Source organism: Cherax quadricarinatus, chromosome 37 (genome assembly GCF_038502225.1).
Source record: "Cherax quadricarinatus isolate ZL_2023a chromosome 37, ASM3850222v1, whole genome shotgun sequence".
In the NCBI taxonomy this organism is placed as follows: Eukaryota; Metazoa; Arthropoda; class Malacostraca; order Decapoda; family Parastacidae; genus Cherax; species Cherax quadricarinatus.
In genome coordinates, this window is record NC_091328.1 from 5,216,989 (window position 1) to 5,244,726 (window position 27,738).

The 27,738-nt window shown below is 38.7% G+C and overlaps 1 protein-coding gene across 5 annotated transcripts; it reads right to left on the reverse strand.

Annotated features, from left to right (window-relative positions):
* Positions 1-166: 166 nt before the first annotated feature.
* Positions 167-27,483, reverse strand: LOC128701970 (methyltransferase-like protein 22). Of its 5 annotated transcripts, XM_053795999.2 has the most exons (9): positions 27,320-27,460; positions 23,931-23,983; positions 20,731-20,943; positions 10,428-10,574; positions 9,619-9,648; positions 8,300-8,485; positions 7,294-7,458; positions 4,744-4,843; positions 167-3,399 (listed from the first exon to the last, which is right to left on the reverse strand). In XM_053795999.2, exons 3-9 carry the CDS (start codon positions 20,897-20,899, stop codon positions 3,198-3,200), a joined length of 999 nt encoding a protein of 332 aa, XP_053651974.2. In that variant the 5' UTR covers positions 20,900-20,943; positions 23,931-23,983; positions 27,320-27,460; the 3' UTR covers positions 167-3,197. The 5 variants fall into 5 exon arrangements, with proteins under 5 accessions (XP_053651974.2, XP_053651956.2, XP_053651965.2 ...); XM_053795981.2 differs by lacking the exon at positions 23,931-23,983 and having other exon boundaries at positions 27,320-27,483; XM_053795990.2 differs by lacking the exons at positions 23,931-23,983; positions 27,320-27,460 and adding an exon at positions 22,515-22,681.
* Between the last annotated feature and the right edge of the window lie 255 nt (positions 27,484-27,738).

Below are 27,738 nucleotides of genomic sequence, written 5' to 3' on the forward strand. Positions count from 1 at the left end.
GTTGGTCATAAATGCTATCTTGAGTGTTTAAGAGAAAAAAAAAAAAAAAAGACACCAGCAATCCTACCAATATTATTATATTCACAAAACATGCTCAACCTACATAGGTCACAAAGTGCCAAAAAGTTGAGGGATGCCATCAACTAACATGAGTAATGAAACAGCCTTTTAAACACAAAATAGTACATTTTATTACAGGTTAAAGCAATTATTGATCATACATATATGTAAAGTACATGTATATGGAGAGCAAGACAGCCAGGCGAGACAAAAGAGCCAATTTGAGACAAGAGACTGCCTGATAAACTGAATAATTAGATTTCCTCTACACAGCTACATAAAATTGGTCTTGGACACAAAATTGGCAAAGCATCTTTAAACATGGTTTCTCTGAATGCTATTTAGAAGCTTAAAGTGAAGATTGCAATTAACTGATAGTACAGTCAATAGGGAAGATGAGTGTGTATTAGGAAGTGTAGAGATGGATAGTCCTCAGAATACTTGTGAGGAATTCAATATGAATCATTCAAGTCAAAACAAAAGAACTACCATGCATGGTCAAAGTGCTCCATGCATGTCACAACTACTACAAACACCATTCATGGTGCTGATAAATACCAATATATACAATGACAAGTTGTGATATTTCAAACAAGTGATGAATGAACATGAAATACAACATAGCATCACTACCAGTAAATAAAATTTGTACTTTTAAAATGTCCAAAGCCTAGACCATAGACCATATTTATCAGTACACCTAAACAACATACTGAAAAATAATTACTTGAACTCTAACTTATTTTATTATACACTTATCTCCAGCATTCAGCACAACTGCCAACAACATAATCTAACATTGTAACTTACAGAAGGAAAAATAAATATACACAGCATAAGTTTACCACTGGTGCTATTTTAAATTTGCCAAACTAAAAATGGTCAGGCTCTCTGGGTTAACAAAATTTCTAGTTACTGTAACAGAAGTATTTCTTGCAAAACCATTTATAATTTAGCTGGACAGTTCATTTAACTGTGGTTATTTTCATGCCAAATATCATTACATATGAAAAAATATTAAAGGAGAATTCTTCCGCAAAGTTAAATAACCATAATACACATTCTTCACCAGTGTGCATTAAATAAATATAAGCTTACCATATACTTTCGTTTTTCTTTTTGGGCGACTCTGCCTTGGTGGGATACGACCGATTTGTTGACAAAAAAAAAAGCTTATCACATATATGAAATTATCACATACAGGAAAGGGCCCCACATATACAGTGCCCATTTTTGTTGGCTTTTAACTGAGCCATTGTTCATTATGTTTGATGCTTTTACTGCTTTTTGCTGCTATCACTGTTTTTGTGCAACAGTGCATAAGGTAAGACCAGCGCTATATTTTTTAGGTATGTACATGTACTGTGTATTTACGTATGTACCTTTTTTATGCCTAGCTATATTGAGCACTTAATATATGATTGATAATGTGTTTACACTGACGTTTTAGATGCATTCGATAATGATCTTTTCCACCCACCAGTGATTTTCGCTTTTCATTTGGGGTCACAAACCTTAGTTATATGAACGGAGCCCTCCTGTACAAAAAATAAAAGCATTTAATAAAAGACAAAAAAAAAAAAATGAAAATCAGCTCGAATAAATAGTCTAATTCTTAAATTTATTTTTCTTGACCTCTCTACCAAAAGACATTAGGCCCCAAAAACACATGCCTCAAATAAACATACAAAAAATTTTATTCATTTCATAAAAATATAAAAAATAATATTTCCATCCTGTGACAGTAGCAGTGCCACATTCACCAGCTACTCCAGTGAGTTGCTTTTCTCAACTAACACACTATAGACTACTGTTGTTTTAAGATATTTTAATGTAAATTTACAAAATTACTTGCCTCGGTGGGAGACGACCGAAGTGTTAAAAAAAAATTAAATATTCACAAAATATTTTAATTTTACCAGAAAACATGGTGAATGGAGCAGACTACCATGTACTCTATTCATGGGCCGCACAATATCGATGCTGCAATGATTGTAACACTCCTGCAATAGAAATATTTTGCCTGAACAGAATGAAAAAGAGGGATTTATATTAGAAATTTAGATTAAGGGTCAGTCGAGTGATATTTCACACATATTTTTTCCAAAGTCCTAATAAGAGCCAACACTTATCAGCCCTCTAGTATTCACAGCCAGAAATTGTAGAAATTTATATTTAGCAAAACCAATGCTAGAACAAACAGATGGTGCATTTTCGAGTGGGTTATTAGAGACAAGGTACAGAACAAAACTTTACAGAACTTTTTAAGAGTAAATATAAAATATGCATACTAAGTACTAAATACAGTGGACCACCGCTTTATGATCACCTCCCAATGCGATCAATTATGTATGTGTATTTATATAAGTGCGTTTGTACGTGTATGTTTGGGGGTCTGAAATGGACTAATCTAATTCACAATATTCCTTGAGAACAAATTCGTTCAGTACTGGCACCTGAACATACTTCTGGAATGAAATAATATCGTAAACCAGGGGTCCACTGTACTTATAAGGTGTAGTAAACATGTCAGACTTTACATACAAATCCCAATGTTTATAATTTATATGAAACTTGTAAGTTTTGACAACCAAACAAACTAAGTATGGACTAACAGTGCTTGTATACCTCATATTATTATATTCATGAAGGGAGTGCTAAACCCGTTGAGGTCATACATCACCTGGGGGAATGGATGACATTCAGGCTTGATTCGAGGAACTGGAGCACTGGTCCAGTTCCTTAGGTCAAGATCCCCTCACCAACTGTGGTGAGGACCATGAGTCAGTACTAAGACTTAGCAGTTGGACCACTTTAATGGGTTCCTAAATGCTCGGTTTGAAAGTGGAGATGTATATGACTTAATACATTTGTAATATATTGAGCACTCTGTATTGAGAAACCCCTCCATACTTTCTCATATATACTCAAATTATTTTCCCTGTACACTATATATTTAACTATCAAGAAGTATCATTCATAAGTCTTCTGTTAGCTTACTGTATACATTTATCTCTAAAGTAAGTTTTTCAATAAACGTTAGATATCAATTATTAAGCCTAATAGTAATCCTTCATTGGTTTAAAAAACTATAATTGAAAACCTAATTGAATAATTTTTTGCTAATTGAGTCTTTGTCACTTGAGCGTAGCCTGGATCTTCCACAATGTTAAGTGTCTTGTACGCTCATAAGTGAAGTATTGTTCAAAGTCGGTGGGTAGTGCTTCTATTGTCCAGTCAATCTGAGAGAGGTTCTGAGAACCCAACCACTCCAGGCCTTGAAGAAAATATTCATAACATGGAGCCACTGTATCCATATCCTCCTGAGTGAAGACATATCTGCCAATTAATAAAAATTTATTACCAGACTGAAGGTATGATAACTGATAAACTGTATACAATTATTATTATTATTATTATTATTATTATTATTATTATTATAATCATAGCCAAGTGCTCTTAAGCTTAAGGTAGGTACAATATACACAATATGATGAGAACTGTCATAGCCTATTATAATTAATATTAAAAAATATTGGTGTGAACTACAAGATTAGTAACAAATCACCAGCAAGTGTAAAACACTTTAGATGCAAGTAGAAAGAAAAAATCAGGACGCAAAATGTTCGCTACAGTAAGCAAGAATATGCTGACATAAAGGCAAGTAGAAAGAAAAGATGAAGTGACACTGCAGGAAAGAGTGAATGCATGTGATTAAAATGAACAATCTTGGCACACTTATGAGTCATTTTCCATTGACAAGCCTGTTTACCTTCTTAGAATAAAATCCTGGTAAAGCTTACCCTTGTATGGCAAAGGTTGTATGAAACGCAACAGGTGCAGGACATTTTGGTTTTCTGTCGCATTCAACTCATGCAGGAGCCCTTCCCGACACCCTCATGATATTCCCTGCTCTACTGGATATTAGCATTGGGAGGGAAGCAAAAAGACTAAAATCAGGGTCTTGAGTAGAAGAGTTCTTGTACACACTCCTTTAATACCTAGTGTCATCTCATCTCATCCTACCATTTAATATTTATTAATGCCTAATAATAACAGTTTACTCGTTTTCCTTTCCATTTACTTCAATGGGCTCCATCTCATTTACCTGTGCAAAGTTTTCTTCATTCAATGTTCTTCCTTGCATGAACAAACTATTTTATTCTTATTACCTTGTACATATCTCTCTTGAATTCAACAATATTATAGATTAAACTGATATTTTTCTGTGTTTGCAGATTTTGAATGTGTAAGGAACACACTTCTGATACTAGAGAGAATATGAGACTAACACGAGTGAGGCAGAGGACCATGTTTACAGGCAGGAAGGAGAAATACAGAACTGGTAGAAAGAGGCGAAAAATTGTGGTATACGAGAAATAGACAGATATGAAAGTTTTTTACAATGTAAAAATTATACTGTACAAGAAAGGTAACCTATATGGCAACCTGGAGAGTTGTGAAGGAGTGTGTCTGAATTTGTCTTCATTGCTTGAGGATTGTTCCTTGTCTGGAGGACTGATTTATGACCAAATACAACAGGCCTCCCTTTGTGTACCCATGTTCCTAATATGTATTCATGAAATACAAAAATAGTGAGAAGGAAATCAGTTTTTTATACAAAAAAAGTAAAATTAACTTAGATCATTTCATACAAAGTAGTGCTTTCAGTAAAAGACTTGCCTCTTTTCCAGTGCAATGTACATAGTCTTGTCAGGTGGGTCGCTCATCAGCCGAAGGACTGTCCTGAGGAAAGCATCAGTCAGCTGGTCATGGTACACCACTGGAAAAAATGACAAAGATAAGAGTAGCTGCTCCTACATATATTTTTAACATCGTCTGTGCTATAATGTTATGCAAGTGTGGTGCCATGTGGAAGAGCGCAATGTATGGTGGCATGTTTTCGGAGTTGTAAAGTGTGATGACATAATGTCAAGGTGGCGACATGTAGCAGAATGTTGAGAAGGGTAGCAATGTATGTATGATGTGGAAGTTTGTGATAAGGTACGGAGGTTTGTGATGGAGTGTGGAAGTTTGTACTCGCCTAAATGTGGTTGCAGGGGTTGATTCATAGCTCCTGGCCCCACCTCTTCACTGGTTGCTGTGATGAAGTGTTGAGGTTTGAGATGAAGTGTAGAGGCTTGTGATGAAGTGTGGCAGCATGGAAGGGTGGCAATGTGTGGTGACATGTGGTGAAGTGTTGATCAACCATCATCACCACCACTACCTTCACATGTATGGTCATAGTATATATAACATTTGTATGAACAAAGCAGTAACACATGCAGCATATCTGTAATTATTATATTCATGGAGAAGCACTAAACCTGTAGGGGACATCCAGCACCTGAGGAATTAATGGATGTGGGTATAAAATACTGTAAATTCAATTATGTATGTATGTATAATATTCAAGCTAGCTAGTGCCCATAATTTCACAGATAGGTTGGTGCAAGTGTTAAATATTTGCATGAAAGGGGGAGGGGGGGGAAGAAAGGTATCTAGGGATTAGCAGAGAGCAAACATAGTTCCTTTGCATAAGTGAAAAGGGGATAAAAGAGTAAGAATTATAGGGAAATAAGCCTGCTGAGTTAACCCCTTCTCCTGTATAAATCACTAAATTTGAAAAGAGAAATTTTGGTTTTTCTTTTTGGGCCACCCTGCCTCGGTGGAATACGGCCGGTTTGTTGAAAGAAGAAGAAGCCTGCTGAGTATACCGGGTAAATTGTCCAGCAGTTATTATTGAAACAATTAAGGGTGAGAGAGCAGAGAAACAGAGGTTTTAGGAAGGGTAGGGAGGGGATGTGCAGATCAGGTGTTTACATCGAAGAATATAAGTAAAAAATTCTTAGATAAAAGTAAGGAACTTTTTATTACATTCATGGATTTAGAAAAAGCATATGACAGGGTGGATAGGGTAGCAACATTGTAGACATTGCAAATGAATGAAACAGGTCATAGGTTATTAAAAGAAGTAAATTTATGTGGATAGTGAGGCTCAGGTGAAAGTAGGCCTTAGACAGAGAGGTGCGATATCAACATAGTTGCTTAACATATTTACATATGGGGTTGTAAAAGAAGTGAATGTTAGAGTATTGGGGAGAGGTGTAGGATTTAGATGATTCTTAATACAAAGTGGGAGTTGTTACATTTGCTTTTTGTCGATGATATGATTCTTGGGAGATTCTAAAGAACTACAAAAGGTTGATAGATGAATTTCAGAGGGCATATAAAAGAAGGAAATTAAAAGTGAACATAGGAAAAAAGCAACATAATGAGAATAACAAAAAATTTAGGCAGTGGAAGGCCAGACATTAGATTGGAGAGAGGGAGTGTAGAGGAAGTAAATGTGTTTAGATATCTGGGAGTGGAGTTGTCAGCAGATGGTTCTATAAAAGATAGAGTGAATCATAGAATTGATGAGAAGAAAAATGTGGGTGGTGCTCTGAGGCATCCGTGGAGACTAAGAAACTTATCTATGGAGGCAAAAAAATGGGGTAATGCACTGAGAGTACACAGGTCCCAACACCTATGTGGATGTGAATAATGGGTTTTAAGTCTTGCAACAAGGAAGAGGTTGGAGGCAGTGGAGAAATCATGTTTGAAGGCAATGTGTGGTATGAATATTATGCAAAGAATTTGTAACCTGGATATTAGAAGGTGTGTGATTACCACAATTATTATTAAAATGGTGAAGGAGGGGTTACTGAAGTGGTTTGGAGATATCAAGATGATGGAGCAAAGCAAGAGATTAGGCAGGAATGCAAATCTGGGATAAAGGGAAGGAGGGGTAAGAGTCACATCCCAGGAAGGGTTGGAAGGAAAGGGTAAGAGGTTTTGAGTGCTAGTGACTTGGACATCCAACAGACATGTGAGTGTGTGTTAGAGTGGCAGCAAGTGGATTTTCTGATTTGAAGTACTATCAAGGTGTGAGCAAGATAACATTTATGAAAGGATTCAGGGAAACCAGTTAGCCAGACTTGAGTCCTGGTTCTGGGAAGTACAGTGCTTACACTGAATAGGGAGTGGGGACACTGCAGTTCAGAATGCTATCCAAGCTGTGTTGTCTGCACGCTTCTGGCAAGACTGATCGAATGAATGACAATGAAAGTTTTTCTTCTTTTCCAGGTTGCCCTATCTAGGTGGGAGACAGATAATATGCTAAAAAAAAAAAATCATTATTGCTCATGATACCTCATAAACAGCAGGAACAAGTGAACAAGGGGGTAATACCATCAGCAGCCAGAAGAACTGAAACATTTTTCAAATCCATTATCTCTTCAATGGTGGCATGATTAAAGAAGTCGATTTCTTTCACTTCTACTTTGGCTTTGATCAAATCTATGTTCCTTTTGATGTTTCGACTGATGAGTTCCAATATGTCACCACGATCAACATCTGCAATAACAAATGACAATTACTAACCAGAGTTTCAAAAATTTATAGTTTAGCATTCTTTTCAGCATACTTTACTCTTTATTGAAATGCAAATAACTCCTTAAGTATTTTTAACCCGTAAACAGTCCAAACGTATATATACTGTACGTTTTTTTTGCCATACATTCAACATTGCCACGATAAGCCTGAGTCACCTAGACATGAGAGAATGGGTGTGTGCACTCACTGTGTTCTATATTAAAATAATTGGGGATGCCTGGGTACCATATGCTCTTTTTTCCTATTAAAAAAAAAAATTTGTTTTTTTTCTCAAAAAAGTTGGGGCACTACGGTAGAGAACGTATATATAAACGTTTAGACTGTTTACGGGTTAAACATGTTGCCTTCAAAAATACACTTTAAAATATCTATAGAGCAAATGTGCCTTTCATAATAGGTAATTATAATTTACCTTTTGCTTGTTTTTTCTGTGTTGAAAATATATTTGTTTTAACCAAAGATTTGTATTTTTTAATTCTAGCATGATGACTTGATGTGCTGTTGAAGTGTGAGCACAGTAACATTTACGAAGGAACTCGGGGAAACTGGTTAGCTGGACTCGAGTCCTGAAGGTGGGAAGTACAGTGCCTGTGCTCTGAAGGTGGGGTGTAGATATGTTGCAGTTTTTTTTTTAACTGTAGTGTCAGCATGCCTCTGGCAAGACAGTGATAGAGTAAGTGATGATGAAAGTGTTTCTCCTTTTTCGGATCACCCTGCCTAGGTGGAAAATGGTTGATGTGGTAATAAAAAAAATTATTGTTTTCACATGTATGCATGGGTATACGATAATAAAGGCACTAACCAGAAATAATGACTTGCTTGGCTAACATGGCTGCCACTACTGAGGTAAGACCAACTCCCGAAGCAACTTCCAGGATGTGTGCATCTCTGAAGATATCTGGATAATTGAGGATAAAATCTGCCAGGAAGAGTGAACCTCGCCACACCTGCTCACCCACCAGCTCCAGTGTCGTGGCACTCTGGTGTTCTGGTAACAAAAATTAATATATTGTACTCAACCCATTTTAATCACCACTACATTTTATTTTTAGATAAAACTAAACAATTGGCTTCTATTGCTCACCTGGATGTCTTGTACATTGGTGGGCTACATTTGAAACATGATATCCATGCACTTCTGGAAAGACAGCTAAAGAATGAGTGATGGTGAATGCATTTCCTTCTTTGGGTCACCCTACCTTAGTGAAATATGGTCACCATATTAAAAACTAGTGTATGAGTATATAAATTTATTTGCCTTTTCAGAAACTAGTGTATGAGTATATAAATTTACCTGTCTTTTTATATATGATGATATACAGGAACTTTAGGTGGAAGACCATCATCAAATGACAACTCAGCAATTAACAATTATAGAGGGGTCTGAAGAAAAATTATCAGTGTCACTAGGGACATGGTTATAAAACAATTAAACTGAAGCAAAACAAGTCCCCAGGCCCTGACAAACTGTTCTTAAGAGTACTTCAGAAATACGCAATGAAACTTAAAGAACAGCTAACAAGCCTGTTTTAATATATTACCACAAACAGGTGTCATGTCAAATATGTGGAAGATGGCTAATGTAATTCCTATTTTTCAACTCAGCAACTAAGCCTGTAGACTTATCTTCAAAGTGCCACCCAATATGCCTGACCTCAACAGTAGGCAAATTATTAAAATCAATAACATCTGATATGATAAGAAGCCAACTTAATGAGCATAATTTGATTAAAGAATCTCAACAACAATCCACAAGTACTGGTTTAAGAATCTGCCAAGTGTAGTCAATAATGCTAACACAAACTAGTTTCAAAAATAGATGTGATAAATATAAGAATGAGAAAGACCGAGTTTGAGAAAGACCTGCCAAGGATGGGATAGTAGGATAGCTATAGTGCTCCACCATTCTTATGTATGTACTGAGTTGATGTAACACCAATTCAAGTAGAGAACCTGAATGCTGGTGAAGGGCATTATGTACTTTCCATTCAAAGACTGTATGACCCTTATGGCTGTAATGCTTCCCTGTGAATATAATTAAGGTAATATGGTATTATAAAATCCAGGTACTATACTACCAGTATACTTTACTACATCTTCCTTGGTATGAAAATAACTTACCTCTTTTTTTTGCATGGAAGAGTTTTTGTTCTAGGGCCAGATGATGACAACAGATACAACAGCAAGAAGATACAAAAAAAGCCATGTCAATATACCATGTGAGTGCAATGCCAGAGTAACACAATACTAATTCCATTAATAAGAGTGTTATCAGCTTAAGTCATGCAAATGGCAAATATGAAAGGTAAATCAAACAAAAATTATTCTGGTTTAGGTACTATTAACTATTTTTTTTAATCCCACTAAAATATGAAGCAGCATTAAACCCATGCAACAATGATGACCAATAATGAATTTGGCCAAGATGGAAGAAAATTTTAAAGAAAAAATTACAAACCTACTTGCAGCACACACACACACGCGTACATTACAGCTTTCATAACCAATGCAACTGATGCAATGCAAAAGAAAATCATACTAGCTGATATTCATCATTAAAAACTGCTAACAAAACATATAGCACATGCAGCCCAGCCTTATATAAGGCCTCAAGGATGTCACTCGCAAAACTCACCTAACACATAGGTACCAATTTCTTGCTAGGTGAACTGAGGCAACAGGGGTAATGATGCATGCCCCTCAAGTACACATCCCCCAGGATTAAGCTGCCCGAGTCCTCTAGTTTGAGTCAAAGGCACAACTAATGACCTACAAGTCACCTAAGTTACATTCGTGCATTAAAGCTCACATACCTACAATAATCTATATAATCAATAAACCACTGCTATTATATGAAGCAGTTACTAATCTTACAAGCAACTCATTCAGACTTTATAAATCAGTATATTAAGATTAATTTTTTAACTAACCAATGAGCACAGCCCCTTCTTTTTTGTGAAGGTCCTTCTTTCTGGTAACTTGAAGGTCTCCATCAGAATCAATCACAGGTGATATAATGGGGCACTTCTCTACTACCATATATGCTGGGTATACAAAGTCAAATCTTGAAAGCACAGCTGAGGAGAGATAGAAAACAATAAATTTATATGCTGTATCATATTTATTTTTCTAAATTTTGTTGCTAGGTGCTTAGCACAGTACCATGGCTAAGCTATTCATTATCAACCATCACATGATAATAATCCAGGATGGACAGAAACAATGCTTAAAGCTTTCTCTCCCATTTGTAGGCAAATACTGTGATGAATAGGCAACACCATTTGTTCTAGAGAGACAACCATTATCTTCAGAAAACTAGTGCAATAAGTTTCAACCAACTTTATAATGAGTCTGAAAAAGGATTTTTGACAAAATACAAAATATGTACGTACATACCATGGGAACAATTATTACAGTCTTCATAAATTGAAAATAATACAGTAATTGAAAATAATACGCTTTTTATCCTTGAGAAAACTGTAGAATTTGTAGATTAAGTTATTTGTAAACATACACAAAAAATAGTATTTCAGATCTTGAGCCTCATATTTTTCTTAAAAATTACAAAATACGTACTTGACTACGTATACTGTACCTGAATCTTCATTGTAAAAGGCAGGACATACAAGAAAGTTCGTTCCTGTTACCTGGTAGTAAATCTATACCAAAAATTAGTCTGACTGTTGTGCATCATGACCTATGGGAAGATATAAAAAATAGGGCACCCCCATGGAAGCCACACTACTTGGCTTGCTTGTGTTATCCTTGTTAATAACTCTCTGGAGGTATTACTCTGAATAAATTATTCTTCTACTATATATTAATAAGGACAATGTGCAATACATATATGATTAAGACATTTGAAGCCTAATTTATAAACCACTTGTGTCCAGCCACTTTAAATTAAGATGCCTAGCAGTAAAATAGGTACCTAGGTGTTAGCCGACTGTTGTGGATTGCATCCTGGGAACAAAATTGACCTAATTTGTCCAAAATGCTCTGCATAACAAGGGGGTTTCTATGTATGTCACTGATGTCAGCTAGACCTGTATATGTTGCACATGTACTTGTAGAAATTAAGATTATTATAATTATTAAGGTTATGATCGATTACCAGAAATGTACAATGAACAAGAAGTGACATAATCACTGATATTATTATTTTTTTTTTTTGACATGTCGGCTGTTTCCCACCAAGGCAGGGTGGCTCAAAAGAAAGAACCTCAAAAAAATTAAAAAACTTTCATTATCATTCAACACTTTCACCATCACTCACAAGATTTCATTCAGATTTTTAACCCTGGAGGGTTAGCCACCCAGGATAACCCAAGAAAGTCAGTGCATCATTGAGGACTGTCTAAATATTTCCATTGGGGTCCTCAATCTTCTTCCCTAGGATCTGGCCCACACCAGCCGACTAACACCAGGTACCCATTTGCTGCTAGGTGAAAGTAACAGGTGTAAGGAAACATGTTGAAATGTTTCCACCCCGCCGGGAATCGAACCCATGCCCTCAGTATGTGGAGTGAGAGCTTTTGTCAGCCAGGCCACGGGGCCACTGTCTTTGCAGAGGCACCCAGATACGACAATTTAGATAGTCACTCCAAACTGCCAATATCCCAAACCACTCTTTTAAAGTGGAGGCATTGTACTTCCCACTTCCAAGACTCAAGTCTGGCTAACTGATTTCCCTGAATCCCTTCACAAAATATTACCCTGCTTACACTCCAACAGCTCATCAGGTCCCAAAAACCATTCGTCTCCATTCATTCCTATCTAACACACTCACGCACGCTTGCTGGAAATCCAAGGCCCTCGCCCACAAAACCTCTTTTACCCCCTCCCTTCAACCTTATCAAGAATGACCCCTACCCCGCCTTCCTTTCCCTACAGATTTATATGCTCTCCAAGTCATTCTTCCTTCCTCCATTCTCTCTAAATGACCAAACCACCTCAACAACCCCTCTTCAGCCCTCTGACTAATACTTTTAGTAACTCCACACCTCCTAATTTCCACACTACAAATTCTCTGCATAATATTTACACCACACATTGCCCTTAGACAGGACATCACCACTACCTCCAGCCGCCTCCTTGCTGCAGCATTTACAACCCAAGCTTCACACTTATATAAGTGTTGGTACCACTATACTTTTGTACATTCCCTTCTTTGCCTCCATGGATAACATTTTTTGTCTCCACAGATACCTCAATGCACCACTCACCTTTTTTTCCTTCATCAACTCTATGGTTAACTTTATCCTTCATAAACACATCTGCTGACAAGTCATCTCCCAAATACGTATCTGAAAACATTCACTTCTTCCATACTCTCTCTCTCCAATTTGATATCCAGTTTTTCTTTATCTAAATAGTTTCATACCCTCATCACCTTACTCTTATCTATATTCGCTTTCAACTTTCTACCTTTACACACCCTCCCAAACTCATCCACTAACCTTTGTAACTTTTCTTTAGAATCTCCCATAAGCACAGTATCATCAGCAAAAAGTAACTGTGTGAACTCCCATTTTGTATTTGATTCCCCAAAACTTAATCCCACCCCTCTCCCGAACACCCTAGCATTTACTTCTTTTACAACCCCATCTATAAATATATTAAACAGCCATGGTGACATTACACATCCTTGTCCAAGACCTACTTTTACCAGGAAATAATCTCCCTCTCTTCTACACACCCTAACCTGAGCCTCACTATCCTCATAAAAACTCTTTACAGCATTAAGTAACTTACTACCTATTCCATACACTTGCGACATCTGCCACATTGCTCCCCTATCCACTCTGTCATATGCCTTTTCTAAATCCATATTATTATTATTATTATTATTATTATTATTTTTTTTTTTTTTTTCAACAAGTCGGCCGTCTCCCACCGAGGCAGGGTGACCCAAAAAAGAAAGAAAATCCCCAAAAAGAAAATACTTTCATCATCATTCAACACTTTCACCACACTCGCACATTATCACTGTTTTTGCAGAGGTGCTCAGAATACAACAGTTTAGAAGCATACACATATAAAGATACACAACATATCCCTCCAAACTGCCAATATCCCAAACCCCTCCTTTAAAGTGCAGGCATTGTACTTCCCATTTCCAGGACTCAAGTCCGACTATATGAAAATAACCGGTTTCCCTGAATCCCTTCACTAAATATTACCCTGCTCACACTCCAACAGATTGTCAGGTCCCAAGTACCATTCGTCTCCATTCACTCCTATCTAACACGCTCACGCACGCTTGCTGGAAGTCCAAGCCCTTTGCCCACAAAACCTCTTTTACCCCCTCTCTCCAACCCTTTCGAGGACGACCCCTACCCCGCCTTCCTTCCCCTATAGATTTACAGTGGACCCCCGGTTAACGATATTTTTTCACTCCATAAGTATGTTCAGGTGCCAGTACTGACCGAATTTATTCCCATAAGGAATATTGTGAAGTAGATTAGTCCATTTCAGACCCCCAAACATACACGTACAAACGCACTTACATAAATACTGTACACTTACATAATTGGTCGCATTCGGAGGTAATCGTTATGCGGGGGTCCACTGTATATGCTTTCCATGTCATTCTACTTTGATCCATTCTCTCTAAATGACCAAACCATCTCAACAACCCCTCTTCTGCCCTCTGACTAATACTTTTATTAACTCCACACCTTTTCCTAATTTCCAAACTCCGAATTTTCTGCATAATATTTACACCACACATTGCCCTTAAACAGGACATCTCCACTGCCTCCAACCGTCTCCTCGCTGCTGCATTTACCACCCAAGCTTCACACCCATATAAGAGTGTTGGTACTACTATACTTTCATACATTCCCTTCTTTGCCTCCATAGATAACGTTTTTTGACTCCACATATACCTCAACGCACCACTCACCTTTTTTCCCTCATCAATTCTATGACTAACCTCATCCTTCATAAATCCATCCGCCGACACGCCAACTCCCAAGTATCTGAAAACATTCACTTCTTCCATACTCCTCCTCCCCAATTTGATATCCAATTTTTCTTTATCTAAATCATTTGACACCCTCATCACCTTACTCTTTTCAATGTTCACTTTCAACTTTCTACCTTTACACACATTCCCAAACTCATCCACTAACCTTTGCAATTTTTCTTTAGAATCTCCCATAAGCACAGTATCATCAGCAAAAAGTAACTGTGTCAATTCCCATTTTGAATTTGATTCCCCAAAATTTAATCCCACCCCTCTCCCGAACACCCTAGCATTTACTTCCTTTACAACCCCATCTATAAATATATTAAACAACCATGGTGACATTACACATCCCTGTCTAAGACCTACTTTTACCGGGAAGTAGTCTCCCTCTCTTCTACACACCCTAACCTGAGCCTCACTATCCTCATAAAAACTCTTTACAGCATTTAATAACTTACCACCTATTCCATATACTTGCAACATCTGCCACATTGCTCCTCTATCCACTCTATCATATGCCTTTTCTAAATCCATAAATGCAATAAAAACTTCCCTACCTTTATCTAAATACTGTTCACATATATGCTTCAATGTAAACACTTGATCTACACCTCCCCTACCCACTCTGAAACCTCCTTGCTCATCCGCAATCCTACATTCTGTCTTACCTCTAATTCTTTCAATTATAACCCTACTGTACACTTTTCCTGGTATACTCAGTAAACTTATTCCTCTATAATTTTTACAGTCTCTTTTGTCCCCTTTCCCTTTATATAAAGGGACTATACATGCTCTCTGCTAATCCCTAGGTACCTTCCCCTCTTTCATACATTTATTAAACAAAAGTACCAACCACTCCAACACTATATCCCCCCCTGCTTTTAACATTTCTGTCATGATCCCATCAGTTCCAGCTGCTTTACCCCCTTTCATTTTATGTAATGCCTCACGTACCTCCCCCACACTTACATTCTGCTCTTCTTCACTCCTAAAAGATGGTATACCTCCCTGACCAGTGCATGAAATTACTGCCTCTGTTTCTTCCTTAACATTTAAAAGTTCCTCAAAATATTCTCGCCATCTACCTAATACCTCCATCTCCCCATCTACTAACTCCCCTACTCTGCTTTTAACTGACAAATCCATACTTTCCCTAGGCTTTCTTAACTTGTTTAACTCGCTCCAAAATTTTTTCTTATTTTCATTAAAATTTCTTGACAGTGCCTCTCCCACTCTATCATCTGCTCTCCTTTTGCACTCTCTCACCACTCTCTTTACCTTTCTTTTACTCTCCATATACTCTGCTCTTCTTATAACACTTCTGCTTTGTAAAAACCTCTCATAAGCTAACTTTTTCTCTTTTATCACACCCTTTACTTCATCATTCCACCAATCACTCCACTTTCCTCCTGCCCCCACCCTCCTATAACCACAAACTTCTGCCCCACATAATAATACTGCATTTTTAAAACTATTCCAACCCTCTTCAACCCCCCCACTACTCATCTTTGCACTAGCCCACCTTTCTGCCAATAGTCGCTTATATCTCACCCGAACTTCCTCCTCCCTTAGTTTATACACTTTCACCTCCCTCTTACTTGTTGTTGCCACCTTCCTCTTTTCCCATCTACCTCTTACTCTAACTGTAGCTACAACTAAATAATGATCCGATATATCAGTTGCCCCTCTATAAACATGTACATCCTGGAGCCTACCCATCAACCTTTTATCCACCAATACATAATCTAATAAACTACTTTCATTATGTGCTACATCATACCTTGTATATTTATTTATCCTCTTTTTCATAAAATATGTATTACTTACTACCAAATCTCTTTCTACACATAGCTCAATTAAAGGCTTCCCATTTACATTTACCCCTGGCACCCCAAATTTACCTACTACTCCCTCTATAACATTTTTACCCACTTTAGCATTGAAATCCCCAATCACCATTACTCTCACACTTGATTCAAAACTCCCCACGCATTCACTCAACATTTCCCAAAATCTCTCTCTCTCTCTCTACACTTCTCTCTTCTCCAGGTGCATACACGCTTATTATAACCCACTTTTCACATCCAATCTTTATTTTACTCCACATAATCCTTGAATTAATACATTTATAGTCCCTCTTTTCCTGCCATAGCTTATCCTTCAACATTATTGCTACTCCTTCTTTAGCTCTAACTCTATTTGAAACCCCTGACCTAATCCCATTTATTCCTCTCCACTGAAACTCTCCCACCCCCTTCAGCTTTGTTTCACTTAAAGCCAGGACATCCAGCTTCTTCTCATTCATAACATCCACAATCATCTCTTTCTTATCATCTGCACAACATCCACGCACATTCAGACTTCCCACTTTGACAATTTTCTTCTTCTTATTCTGTTTAGTAATCTTTACAGGAAAAGGGGTTACTAGCCCATTGTTCCTGGCATTTTAGTTGACTTTTACAACACGCATGGCTTACGGAGGAAAGATTCTTATTCCACTTCCCCATGGATATAAAAGGAAAAGTAATAAGACCAAGAACTATTAAGATAAAATTAAAGAAAACTCAGATGAGTGTGTATAAATAAATGTGTACATGTATGTGTAGTGTGACATAAGTGTAAGTAGAAGTAGTAAGACATACCTGTAATCTTGCATATTTATGAGACAGACAAAAGACATCAGCAATCCTACCATCATGTAAAACAATCACAGGCTTTCGTTTTACACTCACTTGGTAGGACGGTAGTACCTCCCTGGGTGGTTGCTGTCTACCAACCTACTACCTACATTATTATTACATTATTATTATTATTATTGTATATTCATAAAAAGGCTTTGAACTTGTATGGGTCAGACAGCACTAAATGGCAGAGGGCTGGTGATAGGGAAACTTTATGTGATGGAAAAAATACTGTACTATATGTGCAAAACGGAAAGTTAAAGTTGATGTAACAAGCCAGTTTTGTTCAAGAAATCTGAGGGTATAGTAACATAGTTAATGTACTCTGATAATGGCTGCTGACAGTCACTTACCTCTTACCTTGTCATCCTCTGTCAAGATGAGTTTGACTTTGTCCTGTGCCATGAGGCATGAGAATACATGTACAGTATTACAAAATTTCATACCTGATGGTATCCAACAAAGCCAAACTCATTCTAATAGAATAACAGGGTTTGGAGGAAGTGCCTTGAAGCACCTGTCATCAGATCGCATAACACCATCAAATAAAAGAAAGTCACTTTCACCCTGACAGAGAGGCAGACTGGCCATACAGGAATTTGGGCAATGCCCGGTGGGCCACTGGGCTGGGTAAAAAAAAAAAAAAAAAAAAAAAGTCACAAAAAACTGAAGTCATAGCCGCTGCACAAAAACTGAAACAAAAATTGAACCCACCTTAGCTGGGCAGTGAAAACATTCCTCTGGCCCTCAACAGTTAAAGAGCCAACCTGATAGGTGACGGATCCCCAGAATGGGGAAGAGTAATAAGTAGGGTACCACAAGGATCAGTATTACAACCAATGCTTTTTGTGGTTTATGCTGACAACATACCAGGTGGAATTAAGTCAGATGCATCTCTATTTGTTGATGATGTAAAACTAATGAGAATGCAAACAGACGAGGACAGGAAAAGGCTACTAAAGGATCTGGACAAATTGCAGGGTTAGTCAAATAAGTGGCTCCTTTAATCTAACCCCAGTAAATGCAAGGTTATAAGCTTAGGGAAAGAACCAGAAGACCAGACACAGAGTACAGACTTGGAAGATGATGGCTGCAGACCTCATTCAAAGAGAAGGAACTGGGAGTAAGTATAGTGCCTACCATATCACCCAAGGTTCACATCAACTGAATAACCTCTGAAGCCAATGCTCGCCTGGCAAATTTGAGTGGCCTTCGGGAATCTCATCAGAGTCATTTCAGGTGCTTTATACAACTTATGTCAGGACTATCCTGAAGTACACAGCACCAGTATAGTGCCCACACTTAAAGAAACACATTAAGAAACTGGAGAAGTATGCAACGAGACTCCTTCCAGAGCTAAGGGGTACAAGCTATGAGGAAAGGCTGAAGGAATTGAATCTCACGACTCTAGAGGACAGGAGAACCTGAGAAGATGTAATAATACTCAAAATACTCAGAGGAATTAATAGGGCAGACAAGAACAGGCTGTTTGAGAGGTGGGAAACAGGTACACAAATAACCCGCACATAAGAGAGAAGCTTACGTCGTCGTAAGCTTCTCTCTTTTATGTGCGGGTTATTTGTGTATCGTTCCAGTCACGGTATTGTGCCTTTATGTTATTTATTTGTGGGAAACAGGTACTCGAGGGCACACCTGGAAGCTCAATACACAGATGAGTCACAGGGATGTCAGGAAGTATTTCTTCAATCTCAAGGTGGTAGGGATGTGGAATGGCCTCAATGAAGAAGTGGTAGAGGCCGACTTCATACATAGTAACTTTCCAGCACAAGGCTCTGCCCTGACACCACCTGTGACCTGACCTCCCACCTCCTGTCATCACTGCAGATGTGACCTCTGCTTCCTTCTCCATTTCACCAGAATGTATATTTAAGGTCATCTAAAAATAAAGACTTCCTACATATTTTTTTTTTTTTTTCAACAAACTGGCCATATCCCACCGAGGCAGGGTGGCCCAAAAAGAAAAACAAAAGTTTCTCCTTTTTAAATTTAGTAATCTATACAGAAGGGGTTACTAGCCCCTTGTTCCCGGCATTTTAATCGCCTCTTACAACACGCATGGCTTACGGAGGAAGAATTCTGTTCCTCTTCCCCATGGAGATAAGAGGAAATAAACAAGAACAAGAACTAGAAAGAAAATAGAAGAAAACCCAGAGGGGTGTGTATATATATGCTTATACATGTATGTGTAGTGTGACCTAAGTGTAAGAAGTAGTAGCAAGACGTACCTGAAATCTTGCATGTTTATGAGACAGAAAAAAGACACCAGCAATCTTACCATCATGTAAAACAATTACAGGCTTTCGTTTTACACTCACTTGGCAGGACAGTAGCATACCTCCCTGGGCAGTTGCTGTCTACCAACCTACTACCTAGGTTCCTATGTATTTACATGTCTTTATACCCACTTGTCAGCTTGCTGCCTCACTCAATATTCTGTATGACTTATCACTCTAGGTAAATACAGTACCAATATAATATACTGTACTGTTAATCTAAACCCTATTATAAAATTATTGCACAATTATTATAGTACAGTACACTATAAATCAGCTACAGTAGTGGTTAGAAAATGTTAAAACACAGTGAACTACAGTGCTTATAACACCGCATACTAAAGTAGCAACAGAATACCAGAGAAGATTCATTAAACTGAAGGAGTAACAATATGTACTGACTACAGTACATTGCTTACACAATACACTACAGACAAGATGCTGTAAACTACCCTGGTAAGAGCATGTTGTACTATAAAAGATATAGCAAATTACAGTACAGTACAGTACAGTACGTATAGTTCCAATATACAGTACTACAGTAAACACTGAAAACTACTAGTGACAGTAAGATACTGTACAACAAAAATTAATTATACAGAGAACCCTTGATTTAAGAGATTAATAAGGGGAAGGAGGATGTCCATTAAAGTCAATCATCTGGTAAATCCAAATTATGAGAATATTTTTCCAGGATCCAAACAGTAGCGGACAATTTTCAGATCCTGTTACAACGAGGCCCATTAAATCAAGGATTTACTGTACTATTATTATTTATATACATAAAAGCAGAAAACAAATTACAGCAGTGATACATTATACAGGTGCTGTAGTAGATAAACTCAAGAGATATAGGAAAGCGGAGAAATGTCAGTAAATGCAGGGCATAAGACAAGGGTCCAACCAGCGCACAATCTTTCAAATAATACTGTGCTAGTTTTACAAATCTAGACAATAATTTACTTGAATCAGGCATTGCATTTCTTCAATTCTCTGTTTTCAGATACATACATCAGAATTAGAAAATCATTCAGAGTTTCATGGCTACATGGACCCTCTCAATCAAGTTATGTTAACAATATTACCACAGTATTACTGTATTACATTCATGGGTAAGGGCTTAACCCATAAGGGTAATGCAGCACCTGGGGGAATAGGTATCAATCAAGTTTGATGCACAGAAATGGTAGGTGGCCCCCAATTCCTTGGATCAAATGCCCTTCTCTAGCATCACTGCAACCCTCATCCCCCTTGAAGCAGTACAATGAAGGAGAATTATGCCTACTTTCCCTTCTGGAGCTCCAAAGAACCACTTGGCCATTAGCTCCCAACAAACATTCAAACTCCTCCTCATTCCCCTCCTTCTCCTCCTCCTCCTCATCATCATCACGTTGTGGCTTGCTGCCCTCTTGAGATGCATGTCTGCAGCCACCTGATGTGTCTGCTTGTGCCATCTTGTACAACACTGATACCTCACTCTGGCCAAAGTTCTCCTTACCTGAAATTTATCACCAAGTCCAGTACTCATTTTTACATGTCAAAGTGACATTTAAAATACATTTACTACTTTTATGCAAAATGTATTATGCTACCAGACTTTTCTACAGTGCAAAGACATTCTTTATTAATATTTAATAATGCTATATGAGATTACATTACTATATCCTCTGTCAATATATACCAAATTACTAATATGTATAGTACTATTTATACCCAGTAAGAGATACACTGGTATACTAGTCAACATAAATACAAAATACAACACAAATACAAAAATATCTCAACAATATCTGTATCTGCCTCATTCCTGCCCTTGAATTTCTTTTTACTTCAAGGGGTGTGCCTTGATCCAAAGGATTAGAGCCACTTTTCCCTTCCCTGAATTAAAAACTTCAACTACATCATTTGTGGTGTTTAGTAATTCCAAGCAAATGAGTGACTGTGACATACATGCCAACCCCATCCCCCTTGTTGCTTGTTCTTTCTGTTGCATCTGAATAAGTTGTACCCTGGGATCCATACTTCGTTGTCAAAGTGATCCTGATTATCTCTCGTCCCCCATGTGCTGTATGACACCTATGGGTTCAGCACTTTCCCAGGAATATAACAAGAATAATAACTGCCTCACAGCAAAACAAAAGTAAAATATTTGGACAAAATTCACCCATACAATTCTACAGGTAAGAGTGCATATCTGGAGTATACCTGGAGGGTGTTCTGGGGGTCAATGCCCCCACGGCCTGGACCATGACCAAGTCATAAAAAAAAATTTCCTCCCTCTTTAACATCAATTTAGCTGAAAAATGACCATGTTGATTACACATAATACAATATATCACAAATATTTCTGAAGAAAATTGAACATAATCTGTTGTCGTGTTGTACATAATACATACTGTATAAGTGAACATTAAGCTTATCACTTTTTACTACTCTTGTCTGATCAGCAATTAATCATAAAGGTTTTTATTATATATTAGTACATCTGAATCCTTGGTACCCATACTGAAACATGAGAAGCAAAGGTTAATTTATCCTTAGGTGTGTTAAAGATGCTGTACTGGCTACTGCCAACACTGGCCATGGCATGACTCCAATGCTGTCAGTACCCCCACCCCTCAGTCACAATCCCTCACCATTGTAACCCCTCACCCCTGACCATCACAAACCCTCACTCATCATCACAAACCCCCTCACTGGAGTGTTAAAAAAATTATCATCAATTACTATTTTCAACTATCATTCTATTTACATATTGTAATATGCTCATAATGTTATTGTAAGGCAGCTGATGCCTTTCCAGTATAGGAACATAAGAACGAAAGCACACTGCACCAGGCTTAATGACCCATACTAGATAGGTTTAACTCACACTCACTTGTATACCTATCCAACCTATTATAATATTTAATGATGCTACCCAGGAATTTGTTCCATTCATTTACAATTCTAGTACCAGACTAGTACCTTCTTATATCCTTTCTAAATCTAAGTTCCTCTCCTCTAACTTGAATCCATTAATGTGAATCCCATCTTGGTTATATACTTTAACTACATTACTTATATCACCTCTATTTATTCCTGTTGTTAATTTGTACACTTCTAGTTCTAAGTCTTTCTAAAGTGCAAAGTCATTGCCTTCAGTCTATCTTCGCAGGAAGGATTTCTGATACGTGGGATCAACTTAGTAACTTAGTCATCCTCTTCTGTGTATTTTCCACTGCATTTATGTCCATTCTGTAAAATGGAAACTAGAACTGAGCAGCAAATCTAAAGAAGGACTTTCCAAAGATATATAAAATTGGAATATAACCTTAGACCCTCCATTATTTATATTTCTTGATGTGAAGCCATGAATCCCATTGGAAATCTAAGTAAAAATGGATTTTTGCTAAGTGTAAATTTTACAGATTCCCTTTCTCAGTAATACATCCTTGTTTAGTGAAAGCTGACTGTATAATAAATACACAAATTTTAAGTCTGAAGCTATTTAACCCTTAAACGGTCCAAACGTATATATACGTCCACTCGCGTAGCACCCCAAACGTATATATACGTTTTCTTTGTCATTCATTCAACATTGCCACATTAAGCCCGAGTCACCTAGACATGAGAGAATGGGTGTGCGCACTCACTGTGTGCCATATTAAAATAATTGGGGATGCCTGGGTACCATATGCTCTTTTTCCCTTTTAAAAGAAAAGATTGTTTTTTTCCTCAAAAAAGTTGGGGCGCTACGCGAGTGAACGCATATATACGTTTGGACCGTTTAAGGGTTAAATAAGGTATTCTCAAATTAACAGAACCAAAGCAACTTCTAATCAGTTTGAAGCAACTCTAACAAATATTATATGACCTTTAGTCTATTAAAACATCTGCCAATCCATAAAATATTACTGTTTGAACCATTAATTGTAATATTGCTTTTATTATGTGCAACTTCAAGATTATTATTGTCATAAACCTCCACCCTAACCTAGCATTAGTATTAAAATAAAGATTTAATACAAAGATACCCAGTCTTATCTTGTCTAGACTTTGGTAGTTATTATGTACATGCACTTGGATTAGTTTGCCCAAAATGCCCCAGCATAATAGTGGCTTTCTTTGTACTTAACAAATCAAAACTGTAATTACACACTGTAACCTTTGTAAAGAAATAAAATCTTTAATCTTTTAAGTCATAAAACTAATACATTTACACCTACACAGTCCAATAACAATCCAAACTTCCCTCTATGTATGTCTGAAAGTTTTTATTATAAAAATTTTCCAGTTTTAAGTGTACCATGAAATAGAGATGTATACAGTATATTTAGTACTTACGGGAAAAAAAAGAGTTTTGTTTATATAACCTAATGTGATGTTATCAAAAAGGAAATAAGTCAGTTTGTCAGAATTTTTTGGATTACCTTAAGTAATTTACACATGTTAAACTCTTCATGCTAACTGTACTTATGTGTATCTGTACCTAAATATACTTACCCAATTTTAATGCTTCATTTCTATGTATCCAAACAATAACTCCAATGCAATACCTATTTAATAAACAAGAATTTACATGTTTTATTTTGCATATAGTAATAATAATAATAAGCTGCACAAAAAATGTAGTTAAATGCATTAGTACAATAGACAGAAAAGAAAACCACTAAATGTGCAATAAATTTCAGGCAACTATTCATGCTACTTAAGAATGAGACATAGACTATTAAGTAGGCCTTCTTGTGCAGTTAACTACAATCATAAGTAAAATAAGAATGATAGTTAATAACAAAATATCAATTAAAAAAGAATTATCACTTAGTAAGTTTATTTAGGTACAAATATATAAGTGCAATTATTATACATACTAACGTGTGTAAATTACCCACCAGGATAACCCAAAAAAGTCAGTGACTTATTTCAGTAGGGTCCTTCTAATAGTATCTTATTATTTAAAGCCTAGTTTAAGATGCAGTAGAAAGCTGTAAGATGCTGTAGAAAGCTGTAAGATGCTGTAGAAAGCTGTAAGATGCTGTAGAAAGCTGTAAGATGCTGAAGAAAGCTGTAAGATGCTGAAGAAAGCTGTAAGATGCTGAAGAAAGTTGTAAGATGCTGAAGAAAGCTGTAAGATGCAATAGAATGGAACAGACTGCCCGCACATGTCAAAGCCAGTCATAGCATGAACCAGTTCAAGAAGACTGCCAAAAAGTGTCTGATGAATGAAGCTACAGAAATGGAGTGGAATGATTTTCTATTTTTTAGCTAAAATACGTGTAAATTTTACCTTATCCCTAGTAATGACCCTCGTATTGTAGATAGTCTTAATGACCCTCGTGTAGTAGATAGTCTTTTTAGTATGATAATAAGATGTTATCTTCATTGTAGAATAATAAGAAAATATTATAACCTTTATATTATAATAATAAGGTAAAAGGACCCCAATGGAAATAAGTCACTCTGTCTGACTTTTTTGGGTTATCCCAGGTTCTCTACACATATGCTGCTATGTATGATAATTCTATGCAACTGTATTTGTGTATACCTGAATAAATTTACTTACTTATTTACTTACTAAGGTGCAATAGAAAGGTGTAAGATGCTGTAGAAAGGTGTAAGATGCTGTAGAAAGGTGTAAGATGCTGTAGAAAGGTGTAAGATGCTGTAGAAAGGTGTAAGATGCTGTAGAAAGGTGTAAGATGCTGTAGAAAGGTGTAAGATACAACAGAAAGCTGTACGATACAATAGAAAGCTGTACGATACAATAGAAAGCTGTAGAATACAGTAGAAAGCTGTAAGATACAATAGAAAACTGTAAAACACAATAGAAAGATGTAAGAAAAACTAGAAAGCTGTAAGAAATAAATAATTTGCATAGCAAATAACTTTTCCATGGAATGGATCACATGGTTGTTATTTATAATATAAAAGATTACGGGATTTTTCTCCAGGGAAAAAAATTGTAAATAATAACTATGATATAGTAACAATAAAGATGATATATTAAAAAATAAATGGTGGTCAAGGGACGGGGAGGGAATTGAGCACTAGGGTCAAGGTGGTGGAGCACCAGGGTCAAGGTGGAGCACCAAGGTCAAGGGGGTGGAGCACCAGGGTCAAGGGGGTGGAGCACCAGGGTCAAGGGGGTGGAGCACCAGGGTCAAGGGGGTGGAGCACCAGGGTCAAGGGGGTGGAGCACCAGGGTCAAGGGGGTGGAGCACCAGGGTCAAGGTGGAGCACCAGGGTCAAGGGGGTGGATCGCCTGGGTCAAGGTGGAGCACCAAGGTCAAGGGGGTGGAGCACCAGGGTCAAGGGGGTGGAGCACCAGGGTCAAGGGGGTGGAGCACCAGGGTCAAGGGGGTGGAGCACCAGGGTCAAGGGGGTGGAGCACCAGGGTCAAGGGGTGGAGCACCAGGGTCAAGGGGGTGGATCGCCTGGGTCAAGGTGGAGCACCAAGGTCAAGGGGGTGGAGCACCAGGGTCAAGGGGGTGGAGCACCAGGGTCAAGTGGGTGGATCGCCTGGGTCAAGGTGGAGCACCAAGGTCAAGGGGGTGGAGCACCAGGGTCAAGGGGGTGGAGCACCAGGGTCAAGGGGGTGGAGCACCAGGGTCAAGGGGGTGGAGCACCAGGGTCAAGGGGGTGGATCGCCTGGGTCAAGGTGGAGCACCAAGGTCAAGGGGTGGAGCACCAGGGTCAAGGGGGTGGAGCACCAGGGTCAGGGGGTGGAGCACCAGGGTCAGGGGGGGTAGATCACCAGGGTCAAGGTGGAGCACCAAGGTCAAGGGGGTGGAGCACCAGGGTCAAGGGGGTGGAGCACCAGGGTCAAGGTGGAGCACCAAGGTCAAGGGGGTGGAGCACCAGGGTCAAGGGAGTGGAGCACCAGGGTCAAGGGGGTGGAGCACCAGGGCCAAGGTGGAGCACCAAGGTCAAGGGGGTGGAGCACCAGGGTCAGGGGGTGGAGCACCAGGGTCAGGGGGGGTGGATCACCAGGGTCAAGGTGGAGCACAAAGGTCAAGGGAGTGGAGCACCAGGGACAGAGGGGTGGAGCACAAGGGACAGAGGGGTGGAGCACCAGGATCAAGGGGGTGGAGCACTAGGGTCAAGGGGGCTGGAGCACCAGTGTTAAGGGAGGTGGAGCACCAGTCAGGGGGGTGGAACACCAATGTCAAGGGGGGTGGAACACCAGGGTAGAGGGGATGGAACACTAGTGTCAAGAGGGTGGAGCACCAGTGTCAAGGGGGTGAAACACCAGGGTCGAGGGGGTGGAACACCAGTGTCAAAAGGGTGGAACACCACAAGGGGGTGGAGCACCAGCGTCAGGTGGAACACCAGTGTCAGGTGGAGCACCAGTGTCAGGGGGGGTAAAGCACAAGTGTCAGGGGGTGAAGCACCAGTGTCAGGGGGGTGAAGCACCAGTGTCAGGAGGGTGAAGCACCAGTGTCAGGGGGGTGAAGCACCAGTGTCAGGGGGGTGAAGCACCAGTGTCAGGGGGGTGAAGCACCAGCATCAGGTGGTGTAGCACCAGCATCAGGTGGAGCACCAGCATCAGGTGGTGGAGCACCAGCATCAGGTGGTGGAGCACCAGCATCAGGCGGTGGAGCACCAGCATCAGGTGGAGCACCAGCATCAGGTGGAGCACCAGCATCAGGTAGTGGAGCACCAGCATCAGGTAGTGGAGCACCAGCATCAGGTAGTGGAGCACCAGCATCAGATAGTGGAGCACCAGCATCAGGTAGTGGAGCACCAGCATCAGATAGTGGAGCACCAGCATCAGGTAGTGGAGCACCAGCATCAGGTAGTGGAGCACCAGCATCAGATAGTGGAGCACCAACATCAGATAGTGGAGCACCAGCATCAGGTAGTGGAGCACCAAAGGTGGAACCAAGTCTTGCCTCCACGTTCAGGATCCAGGAGCTCCTCCTTAGAGAAATGGTGCACCTCAGATGTGACAGAGTTCTCAGCCTCAGCCATGGTCTTGAGAGTGGAGCACTGAGCACACTAGACTGGTCTGGGACCCACACAGGCTCCACTTACACTGCCAGACCAAAATACCAACACTAACCACTGAGGCGCCTCGGCCAAGACTTGGCCAGTTACCACGTATATCTATAAGTAAATATATTGAGGCACAAGTACACATAAGTACAATTATCATACACACACTAATGTATATTAAAATATATTGTTCCATAACCTGTGCCAATACAGAGTAAGAATTAAGATTAGACTGGCCGAAATGCCTAGGCATGTCAGTGGCTTTCTTTGTAATTAATATTTATATGTAAACCACACATACAGAGATTTTCATTAC

Coding starts and splice junctions, on each gene's coding strand:
- LOC128701970 (XM_053795981.2), bottom strand. CDS start 27,398: ATGGCTGAGGCTGAGAACTCTGTCACATCTGAGGTGCACCATTTCTCT. Junction 7,459..8,299: donor CAAGCAAGTCATTATTTCTG/GTTAGTGCCTTT, acceptor TTGTTATTGCAG/ATGTTGATCGTGGTGACATA. Junction 3,400..4,743: donor TACATTGCACTGGAAAAGAG/GCAAGTCTTTTA, acceptor ATTAATTGGCAG/ATATGTCTTCACTCAGGAGG.